Source organism: Rhinolophus ferrumequinum, chromosome 6 (genome assembly GCF_004115265.2).
Source record: "Rhinolophus ferrumequinum isolate MPI-CBG mRhiFer1 chromosome 6, mRhiFer1_v1.p, whole genome shotgun sequence".
NCBI lineage: Eukaryota > Metazoa > Chordata > Mammalia > Chiroptera > Rhinolophidae > Rhinolophus > Rhinolophus ferrumequinum.
In genome coordinates this window covers 55630664-55642993 of record NC_046289.1, presented here as the reverse complement: position 1 = coordinate 55642993, position 12330 = coordinate 55630664, and the positions used below count along the sequence as shown (strand labels likewise).

The 12330-nt window shown below is 39.5% G+C and overlaps 1 protein-coding gene across 8 annotated transcripts in view; it reads right to left on the bottom strand.

Annotated features, from left to right (window-relative positions):
• Positions 1–12330, bottom strand: part of MYO5A (myosin VA) — a 163496-nt gene that overhangs the window by 57351 nt on the left and 93815 nt on the right. For all 8 annotated transcript variants that reach the window (XM_033107344.1, XM_033107342.1, XM_033107343.1 and 5 more), the window contains exons 15-19: positions 8176–8337; positions 7127–7224; positions 3728–3814; positions 3531–3639; positions 1074–1285 (exon numbers count right to left, since the gene is read on the bottom strand). In XM_033107344.1, the coding sequence (XP_032963235.1) occupies positions 1074–1285; positions 3531–3639; positions 3728–3814; positions 7127–7224; positions 8176–8337 (668 nt within the window). The remainder of the gene's footprint in view (positions 1–1073; positions 1286–3530; positions 3640–3727; positions 3815–7126; positions 7225–8175; positions 8338–12330) is intronic.

The window sequence follows — 12330 nt, the reverse complement described above, 5'->3', positions numbered from 1 at the left end:
GCTCACCATCCCAGGCTATGTTCCCTTTTCATAGCAGACCAGCTGTACGCAGCAATCCCATACTTAGTTATCACCAGTTTTCTTAGATCTACCCATTGTAGATCTAATGTGCAATATTTCCCCAAATCTGTCCATTTGGGCAAAGTCTTTAGCCCAGTCATTTCTACTGATATTTCGAAATTAAAATTATCCCTGTTAGGCCATATTTAGGCCAGGAACAGGAACCATCCTATCTTAAAAGCCATCTTGTCTTGCTTTGTACCTTGTACCTGCAGGCTTGTGTTTGCCGTAGGCCTGGAGAAGCCACCTGGAATGTAGAAACCATCTTATCCCGTCCTGCTTTGTACTTTGTCTCCTAGGGGCTTGTGATCAGTGGGCCTGGGCAGGCCTGGGCAGTCCAGACAGAGGCCTGGGGACTAGGGTGCGGATGACCCGAAACCCTCGGTTGCTAAAGACAGTGCAAGGAAAACCCCCTGAAGCATTGAAGGGGGAACAACCTCGTTTACCCCCTCCTATAAAAAAACTCCATACCCCTTTTTGCTCGGGGAGGTTATGGTCTTTTCTAGCCTGACCTCCCGCAGTTCAAACATGCCAAATAAATTCTAATAGACCAATTTTGGTCTCCCGGGACTCATTCCTCTGGCCATGCCTAACAATCCTAACATGTAACCACACTGCAGTGTAGTTCTAGAAAGACCTCAGTTAATCACTCCTGAAAGCTCCTCAATGGAGTCATTGTTAACTAGCTCAAGTTCATGACTGTTTTAGTTTACAGATGATTTCTTCAAGCCCACATAAAAGTATAAAAACATAAAAAATACTGAGGACACGAGTATGCAGTAATTAGTAAATTTTTTTTGGAGGATGAATCTGAATCATTCATAAGGGTGAATGAAACTTTATTTAACTGTTCTATGGATTAATCTGTTAGTCCTTGAATCTAAGAAGAGGCGAGGTGTTGTCTTCTCAGGTAGGGTGACCACTCAGAACTGTCCTAGGATGGACAATGAATGCGATGAGCTCTCTAATCTTAGGAGCCAGGCGCTGCACTGGACAGGTGCCAGCAGACTCACCATCGGGCCTGGTAGCCTCGCACGTATCGCTGCACAATGATGGCCGCCTTCCGCTTGCGCACGTACTTCTTTCGCAGCAGCCATCCTCGGATTGTCTTCTGGATCCGGATGCAGGCAGCCCTCAGCTTGTCTGCCCTCAGTTTTTCTAGATAGGCCACTTGACCGGCACGAAAAAAGATCTTTGTCTTACCAAACTGGTATTTGTCCTTGTCCTATTTTTGGAAGAAATTGTACACTCAGAAGTAGAAATAATGACCATATAAGTGAAATTTTAAAAGAGAAAAAAATATGTCTAAAAGCAGAATCAGTAAAGGGATGAATCTATAAGCTAAAACTTGGGCTACATCACAATGAACTAATGGAGCCATTTTTTTGATCCTATGCAAGTTGAGCAAATAGAAGGGATTTTAAGGAAAACTGCAGTGTAAGAGTTATTTTCCAGAATTATTCTACCTGGAATTATTATCTGAGGCCAAAACTTGGTTGTGGGTTATAGGCAGCTATAATTTGCTTGTTTGTATTTTAAATATCTCAGGGAAATGGAGATGCTGAACTCCCTCTGACTGACCCACGCTGTAAGGATTATATCGGGCTGTATGCTCCATGAGAAAGCTGAAGGGACAAAAAAACCAGTATGAAGAATAAGGCAGGAAGTAATGCACACAAAGTAAAAGTTAAAAAACAAAAAAACCTTGCTTATTCATATTAAGAGTTAAGTTTGTGTTATATCTTGGCTTTATCATCAGTATCTGAAAATAAAACACTAAGTGTGTTTAAAATCCTTGCATAAATTTCAAAACTCCTTTTACAGAAATATAATCACTTATAGTGCTCATTTACTTTTGATTACAAGCAGAGTGGAACAGTAAACACCAATTTTTGGTCTATTACATTCTGATCCACCTTATCTAGAAGCATGCAAGTTATTAACCATTTTCATAATAAGAGTGGAATTTATTTACAACAATCACCACTGTGATCTGAATATTGCTTTTCACTGTAGGCAGGTATCTCCTATCTTGTACATGAAGCCAGAAAATCAGAAATCTCCACGAATATCTACAACATCTAAAATTATTTGGATTTTAATGAACTTTACATAGGAAGCCTAGCTGGAGATACAAAAAAGAGCTAGAAAGTAGTTCCCTCTCCGTATTGCCCCGTCTCAGCTTCCCTCACTCTCCCCCACACCAGCCCTGCCCTCTGTCTTGTACCTCTGCCCTACAAAGTGGTCTGGGGCGGGAGGCCAGTTGTAGGACTGTCCCTGCTTTCTTCTCTACATTCCCATCTAAACCCAGGTTAGAAAGGAGTTGGGGCAAACTCAAAAAGCACCAGATTCTTTTACACATTACTAAGAAAGGGGTCTTAGCTCTTTCAAAGAAAAAATATTAATACTAAAAAGAAATACTATATTTAGTTAATAGTAATCATGATTAACTACCCCAGAGTGAGGTAATCTATCCAAACTGGTGTCAAACAAGTGAAAATGTATTTTTAAAAACATTTCATGAATCTTAAGTTCTCCATGACTGAGGGGTTCTCAAAGTATAGTCCAGCATCTGCATCCCCTGGGAACTTGTTAGAAATGCAAGTTGTTGGGTCCATCCCAGACCCACTGAAACAGAAATTCTGGGGGTGAGGCCCAGCAATCTGTGTTTCAAAAAGCCCTCCAGGGGACTCTGATGCATTCTAAAGTTTGAGAATTCCTTTTCTTGGAATGTAAGATTTCAAACACCAACCTACATTTCCTAAGCATTTTTCTACTGTCCCACATACACCAATCTTATACTGCAAAGAAACTACTGTTTTCTGAGCAAATTCTATGCTTTCCTACTTCTTTCCTATTAGGAGATTCCACCACGCTTCCTACTAGAATATTCTCTTTTCACTTTTACACAATCTTACCCATTCTTCAGGGCCTGATTCTATAATAAACATACATCTTCCATGAAATTGTTCTTCCTTCCCACAGCAGATGTGGTTTTGCCTTATTCTGATTTCTTGTCTCACTCACTCAGTATCTGATAGACACTAAGGTATATTATCTTTATCCTTAAAATACATTAATTTCCAAGCTAGATTATGCTACCTGAGGACCAGACTTTTTGCTTAATCACACCGCATCTGGCCTGGTATCTTCGCTGGTAGTAGGTAAAGTTTTCTTGCTAATGATTGAAATCTAACAAGACTATGTCTCGAATCTGCATCCGAGCCTCACCACCTATTTCCTGATGGTGGACCACCATCCTCACTAGTCAGTGCTAGCATTCTAAAAGCAAGTCAGCCTTGGCCCCCAAGACTGGGAGCATGCCCCTTCACCCTCCTCTCCCCCAACATCTCCACCCCCAACAATGTGGATTTGTGCTATCTGGATGCTCCCAGGGTTTTCAAAGATTACAATCACAAGGCCTTGGGCCATAATGTGTTCAGATACAGATAAGAGAAAATCTTTCTTACCACTATCAGTTTCTCTAACACATTCTTGCATGTTTGCTTTCTGTCACTCAGCACATCTTTTTGCTTCATTAGGACACGGTAGCGGCTGAAAAATTCTTGGTAAGTCCACCTATAAAAAGAAACTCACATCAGTATATTGAAAGACGTAGGAGTCTCTTCTGTTAGGACCCCTTGTATGTGAGAAACACCACGCTCACCGTGAGGGGAACCCTGCCGCGCTGATTCGGATGGTTTCCAGGACACCGCATGCTCTCAGTTGCTGCACTGCCCTCTTCTCATCAAACCTACATGTGAAAATGAAAATCATTAATACACAAAGAAGCCTGGCTCGCACCCCAAACTACTCTCCTCGGTCCAGAGATTAAATTGTTCTGTAAACAGCCAAATAGATAAATTAGGAAAGAAAGCATTCCAAAAGTTGGGACAGTGATCAAAATGGTGAACTCCATGTGAGAGTGAGGAGGACACAATTAGCAGTCAAAATAAAGAACCATAAGCATTACCTGCCATTCATACCACACACTCATAAGAAATGCCACTGAGCATTCACATTTTAAAAAACCCCCACTCCTCTCTGCACTTTGCCCACACTCATTACATGGCTTGGCTTCGCTCGACATTCTCATAATTCTTTAGCTCACCATACATAGCTCCCGTGGAATAAAGACAGGCCAGCTCTGGAGATTTCTCTAACAAGAAGGGCAAATTCAATATGCACTGCTCAGTTATTTAAAAAAAAAAATACATTGGTGTTCTAAAAGCTATTCAACTCAGCGTGTATATACTAAGAATTTAGAGTGTCCACATCAATGAAAAATGTTTTTTGTATTATATCTTATATGCTTTATGTTTATTTCACTCTAGACAGATGGCATCTTAATGTTAAACTGATCCTAAAAGAGGAAGTGGTAAGGCCTGCCTCTGGCTGGCTCATCACTCCTCTGACTCCCCGAAGTAAGCTCTGAGCAACCTCTCCAAGCCTCTGCTATGCTCTTCTCAGGTGGTGCTGGAAGGTGGGCTGATGGGAGACAATGGCCTCTAGGGAGAGTGGCCAGAGTGTGGCAGCTTCTTCCTGCTTCCCACTTCCTACAGAAAGGGCTGCTTGGCAATGAGGAGGATATAACAGTCTTTTAGAACAGCACGGCCAACTAAGGCAAAATCTTCAGAGGGCAAGACTGGCAATGGCACAGAGAAACAAGCACTCAAACACTGTACAGTGGGAGTTGGAATTATTACAACCTTGGTAAATGTGTTTAATCTTTGACCCACAAATTCCACTTCTAGAAATGTATTATCCTAAGGAGGTAATCAGGCAAATATACAAAAATGTAGGGCAAAAGATGTTTATCACAGCATTGTTGGAATAACATAAATGGCAGTCACTAGGAAATCATTTAAATAAATGATGGTATGCCTATACAATGGGATACTATGTAGCCATTAGAATGATGATATGGATTTTTATTTACTAACATAAAAAGCATCCACAATGTATTAAGATAAAAGCAGATACAAAACAGCAATTACAGCATGAGCCCTTCCCTTTTATTAGCTTCTCTCGCTCTCGCTCTCTCTCTCTCTCTTTCTCACAGACACACACACACACACACACACACACACACACACGGAGCAGGGAAGGAAGAAACGTTGGCCAATTAATACCAGTTATCTCTCTGGATACAATGAATGCTTTTTCATTTATTTTCATACTATTTTATATTTCCTGAAAATTGTTTTTACAGTGTGCATGCATTACTTTTAAAATTAGAAAAATGTTTCCATTTTGAAAAAAAACCTTCCCCTTCATACATGGTATTTGATGTAGTACAATATGTTTGGTAAAAGTAGATATTCTTTGATGGTTTCAACAGTTAAAAAATAGCAGGGATAACGCTGAGCCTTTTCCAAAGGAGCCTTATCCCACCCAGCTCTGGTTTTAACTAATGCCCAAATTAACAAAAGCCTAGAAATATCTTGAACTGAAATAAATTTAAAACAAAAACTAGAACTAGGAATGCTTGGTTAATCGCAACTTTTAAAATGCTCAGAAGGCCAACTGCTAATTTGTTCTCACATTCTCAAAAGGTACAAAAACTGAAAAAAATGCAACCAAAGCAATCTTGAGAAAGAAGAACAAAGCTGGATGCTCCCTGATTTCAAACACTACTACAAAACTATAGTAATTAAAACAGTATGGTACTGGTATAAAAACAGACATACAGAACAATGAAACAGAATGGAGAGCCCAGAAATAAACTCATGCATTTTTGGTCAATTAATTTATGACAAAGGAGCCAAGAATATACAATGGGGAAAGACAGTCTGTTTAATATGTGGTGTTGGGAAAACTGGAAAGCCACATGCAAAAGAATGAAATTAGGCCATTATCTTATACCACACTCAAAAATTAACTCAAAATGGATTAAGACTTAATCATAAGACCTAAAACCGTAACATTCCTAGAAGAAAACACAGGTAAGGTCCCTGACATAGGTCTTAGCAATGGTTTTTTGAATCTGGCACCAAAAGTAAAAGCAACAAAAGCAAAAATAAATAAGAGGGATTACATCGAACTAAAAAGCTTCTGCACAGGAAAGGAAACCATTAACAAAATAAAAAGGCACCCTACTGAATGGGAGAAAATATTTGCAAGTCATATATCCAATAAAAGGTTAATATCCAAAGTAGATAAAGAACTCATACAACTAAATAGCAAAATAACAAACAATTTGATTTTTTAAATGGGCAGAAGATCTGAGCACATATTTTTCCAAAGAAGACATAGAGATAGCCAACAGGTACGAGAAACAATGTTCAAAATTATTATCTTCAGGGAAATGCAAATCAAAACCTCAAAGAGATATCACTTCACATCAGTCAAGATGGCTATTATCAAAAAGACAAGAAATAACTAGTGTTGGCCAGGCTGTGGAGACGAGGGAACCCTGTGCACTGTTAGTGGGAATGTAAATTGGTGCAGCCACTATGAAAACCAGTTATGGAGGTTCCTTAAAAAATTAAAAATAGAACTCCCATAGAATCCAATAATTCCCCTTCTGGGTATTTATCTAAAGAAAACAAAAACACTAACCCAAAAAGATAAATGCACTTCCGTGTTCAATGTAGTATTATTTACAATAGCCAAGGTATGGAAACAGCCCAAAGTGTCCATTGATGGATGAAAAGATAAAGAAATTGTGGTATATATAATGGAATATTCTTTAGCCATAAAAAAAAAAAAAAGACTGAAATCTTGCCATTTGCGACAACATGGATGGATGTTGAGGGCATGATGCTAAAAAAGTCAGAGAAAGACATATACCATATGATCTCTCAGATGCTAAATGTAAAAACAAAACACACACACACAGACTCATAGATACAGAGAACAGATTGATGGTTGCCAGAGGTGGGGGGTGGGCAATGGGAGAAATGGGTAAAGGAGGTCAAATGTAAAAAGAAAAAATTCTATTACCTACGTAGTCCTTTCCCCTCTACAAGACATGAAGATGTGCCCAGTCTTTTTCCCTTCTATCGGTTTGGTAACCCTTATGAGATATGGACACTTTTAAATCCAGTAGTTGAGAAATGCTTACGTGAATGGCAACTTGCAGTCATTAGGTTTAATACAGCGCACGTAGTGTGGGGTAGTGGCATTGAGGGTCTCCATAAGCAGGTGAAGGGAGTTTCGGAACTGCAAGAAAAAGAGCGAAAAGGGGCATCAAGGTTTTGTCCAAGTCAAAGATAATGTAAAACAACTAAAAATTTTTTTTCCAGTGCCACTAGTAGAGATGACTTTGCTACCTGTGGACCTGACCCATCCTCAGAAAGGGAGCTGCTACTAAACAAGAATGCTAGGGCTTTAGGTTATAACTTACTTAAACGCTACCATTCCCATGTTTACTCCGCTAAATATCCATTTACTCTCTCCCACCTCTTTTCTCTACCCATCCCCTTTTTTATAGACTTTTTAGGTTCACAGCGAAACTGAAGAGGAGATACCGGGATTTCCCATACATCCCTTGTCCCCACACAGGCACAGCCTTCCCCACCATGACCATCCCTCACCAGAGAGGAACACTTGTCACAATTGATGAACCTACGAGTACACTGAAACATCATAACCTTCCAAAGTCCATCGTTTACATTAGAGTTCACTCTTCCCACCCTCTTTTTAATACAGATATCCATAGCCTTGTATTGTGAACTCAGAATTTTGACTAAAAATATAACCTCACTTTAAGACTATTTAAGCCCATTTAATCATGGACAGTGGGAGTTTTGCTGTAAGATACTGAAAAAAGTAGCAGATGGCTTAAGCGTATGGAAAATAAGTGAGAGAAGGGGAGAGTCCAGTCAGGGTGGGGTTACCATTAGGAACTTGGGATGGGGACTGGAGGCTGTGGCCCTGTGTCAGGTCCTTCTCCCTGTCTGCACTGGGCACAGGGTCCCACGCACAGGGAAACACGCTGACTGGTGCTCAGCCTCCTGTCCAAAGTCTCCAGCCATTGTTCAGGCTCTCACAGTGAAAACTCCAGCCTCTTCTTGCCTGAGGGTCCCACTTGGGCGGCTGGGAAAGGAAGCCCTGAGGCTTTAGCTGAGCCAGAGGGGCAGGAGCACCACAGCAGGGGCTCCCTGAACTCACCTGGTGCCCCACTGTTTTCTTGTGCTCTTTGGCTGTCTGGGTTGGTCGGCCTTTGGTGGGCTTTGCAGGAGTGCGGGTGAGGAGTGTGCGCCCTGAAGAGGTGGCTGAGGTTGGACTGATGGTCTTCTCATCATCTTGAAATAATTCTGGTAGCATCTTAAACTGAGTCAGAAACAATAAAAAGAAAGTATGCTCTAAACCCAAACTCAAATGTAAACCTTTACACAAACATTATGAAGATCTGCAATCCATAGTGATTCCCTTCTGTAAGTAAACCTTTTCGGAGTCACATTCCAGAATAGTCAATATCTGTGCTGGGAGCCAAAAATATGAGAGGAGTGTCACATAAATGCTATAAAAATATGGGTGGAAAAATGCAATAATTCTACAACCATGTTTGGGGGAAACAAAATCAAAACGACTACACCAAGACTTGAAATCCTAATCCACAGGAATTGGCCACTGTGAACATATTACTGGTTTTGAACTACAATCATTTGATGAGCAAAACACTAGTTGAAAATCCTGTCTTATTACCTCAGTTCCACAAAGTGTTTTTTCACCATGCTTCATTTGTCTGCCCACTAATTTAGCACCAGCTAAAAAATATCACTGAAAATCTAAGCAGGAAGGGAATCATGCATTAGTTCTACAGTATTATGAGATTAAAAATTAATGAAAAATTAATAATAATTTTTAGAAAATAATTTGGATTACAGAAAAAGGTAAAAAAAAAAAACCCAAACCCATCCTTATCCGGTAAGCTGTTATATTTGTTTTCAAGGGATTTATAATTTGATTGTATAATTCCTGTAATCAATTTTGTGTTCTATCACGTTAGCAATATGAAAGTCTATTGACAGATCTGGTACTTAGTAAGTGGGTGGATGGTATTAGTCAATATGGTTGGGAGAAATTTTATGGAACAAAATAGACTTCAAATTAATTCACAGGAACATCTTGATATATGTCATATCTTCATAACAGTGCCACATTACATATAAATAAAATAAATCCTTCTCATAAGTGAAATTATAATTGTAATTACTAATTATTTGTCTAATAATTTCAGAATGTCTCTAGAAGAAATCACTTTCTTAGAAGTATTTTTTTCATTAAAAAACAAAATCAAATAATTTCATTTACTGTGAATGTGTTTATAAATCATAAGGATAATTTAGAAAATAATTCACGATGTGTATAACAAATTGTTATATGTAACATTCCAAAAACGGTTGCTTGCTACACAAATGAATGTATCCCTTGCTTTATAGATAAATAATACATTCTAGCTTGGTTGGTTATAAAGAGGAAATACATGTTTTATTAATATCTTATATTATAATGTTAAAGCTGCTTTCCAAAGGGAGGAAAAAGAAGAGTTCCTAATAGATGTGATGTGAAAACTCAGCACGGGATTAAGATGCTAGGCTATTCAACGACAGACCAAGTATTTAAGAATCTTATCTACGTTATTCTATCATTTCCAAATAAATTGCTCACTCCACATTAGCATTGCCTACCTAAACTTTGTTTTCCTCTCTTCTGTGTGAAATGGTTAATAGAGCTGGGCTCTAATATCATATTCACCATGAGGTGCTAGGTTGTCACGCAGCAGCCTAACCGTCTGTCCCCTCGTGCCTTTCCCTAAAGAAAGAAGTCTGTGAGACTGTTCCTTTCAGGGACTTTGCTTCACCTTTGTGCTTACACTTCATGTCTCTCTGTTTGGACCCCAAAAGATAGCTGGTCAGCCAATGATGGGTAAGATTCCTCACGGGAGGAACAACCCAAGCCAGGCGGAACCGCATGGGGACCACCAGGAGAACTCACGGGGTCGATAGAAGTGGGCACAGCCCCCCACCTTCCCCCGGCTAAGGAGAGCTTCTGCCTATGTGGCTATATTCCTTCCCACAACCTGCTTGGGAAGTGAGTCAATGATGTGGTAACATCGGTTCTCCTTCCATTCTTATCAATAAGTTTCAGCATAAAGGATTTGTCCCTGGGGAGGCACATGCCATAATTGTTAAGACATCATGGGACTGTCTATTCCGGCTGTTTGCAGGCAAAGGTGATTTATTTGAATCAGTTTTCTGGTGTGAGGTATGAGACTCACAGACCATGGCGAAAACAATACTACTTTCTTGTGTGTATATCAATAAAAGCCACAGGGTGGCCCGATTCGGGACTCTGAGTCCTTTGAGGCTGGGAGACCGTTGGCCCCCTGTTTCACAAGTTTCTTGATTTCTGTTTCTTTCTTAACCTTTGCTGCCCCTTCTCGTTCTCTCACTGTTTGCGTTGCACTGGACGCGACAGTGCTACAATTTAACTTAATATCTACTAGAAAATTGCTTAGTGGTCAGAGTTCAGAATACATACATACATATATATGCATATACATACATGTGTGTGGCTTCTTCTTCAAAGAAACCATAAGAAACCATAAATTTAAAATTCTCTACATTGAGTTTTCTTAAAAAAAAAAAGAGTACATTTTACATTGTTGTATTAGAAAATACTCTATAATTTCTTCTTTAGGCAGGTGTTCCTGCTTCATCATTGGCCATTTTTCTCAGATATCTTTCCTGATTCTTCCTCAGGCCAGCCTCTAAAAGTTGGAATGCCTACAGACTCTGGCCTTACTCTCTATTATTTTTTTTTAATCTATTTGTTCTCCCTAAACAATCTCCCAAAGCATTGCTCTAAATACCATCTAGTTCTGAAGACTACCAAACTTCTATCACCTACCCTGACTTTCCCCAGGAACTGCTGACTTTTATTTCTAACTTCCTATATGACATGTCTACTTGGATTATCTAATTGCCATCTCAGGCAAAATACGTTCAAGGCAGAACTCTTGATTCTTTCTCCCAAAGCCTGATTTTTTACAAGTCTTCACCTCAGTAAATGGCACCGTCATCCATCCACCTCAGGCTAAAAACAGAAGTCTTCCTCAATTTCTCCCATTCTTTCACTCTCCATACTCAATCCCTCAACAAGACCTGTCAACTCTATCACAAATCATATGCCCTCTCCACTGTTACTGTCTCAGTACCTCAGTTCACCATCTCCCCCCTAGATCATTACGGCCCCATCTCCACTCACACCAAACACATCTCCTCCCAGCAGCATATCATTCCCCATATGAAAACCTTCCAGATTTTCCAAGGCAGTAGGAATAAAATCCACACTCTTTACCACACTTCCCTCCAGAAAGTGGCCCCCGCCTCTCCATCCTACACATTCTATTCACCTCCCATGCTCCAGCCACACTGGCCTTCTTTTTGGATCTCAAACACACCCAGCTTATATAGTCGCAGTGCTCCCCACTTGCTCTTCTATCTGCCTTGACGTCTGTCTCCCATTTTTCATGGTACAGCCTGAATGACACTTCCTCAGGGAGGCCTTCCCTGATCACCCCAGCTAACGTAGACTAAGATACTCTCTAGCTTGATACCCTATTTTACTTTATTTATAGCACTTATCACTTTATGGTATGATATTATCTAAATGTTTGATTAAGATAGTCTAAATATTTGATTACCTAGCTCCCCACAAAAGCAGGGACCTTTGCCTATCTCATTTACCTTGTTTACCTAGCTAAATTCCCAATTTTCTTAAATCATTTATTGAAGAATTTATCCATTTTCCACTGACTGAGGATGCCAACTTTATTTAAAGAGAGAAAGATAGATATACAGATATATAAGTAGACAGATATGCCTGGTCATTCCACCTTGTTTCTTTGATCTATTTATATCTAAGATAGGGAATTGCTTAAGACTGAACTTATACGTCTAGGAAATAGTGTTAAAGAAAACAGGAGGATCCAAGTAAGAGCTTCATGAAGATGTGGGAAATCATTTCAGTAATGACAATATTATTCAATAAGAGCTTTTTATATAGAACGCCCTGTTTAAGGGCTTAATAAAACTTATAAGTTTTAATAAATAAAAATGTAATAACACTTAATCGTCATTAACAACCCCTTAAAGTAGACACAATCATGATTCTATGTTATAGATGAGCGATCTAAAGCATAAATTCAGTAGATAAGCTATGCTCCCCCTCATCAACGAACACATGGAAAGTTGGAGTTATAACTCTTTTTAATGGTATTTGGTAGAGTTGCGATTTAGTAGCGTTCAGTGGAGTTGC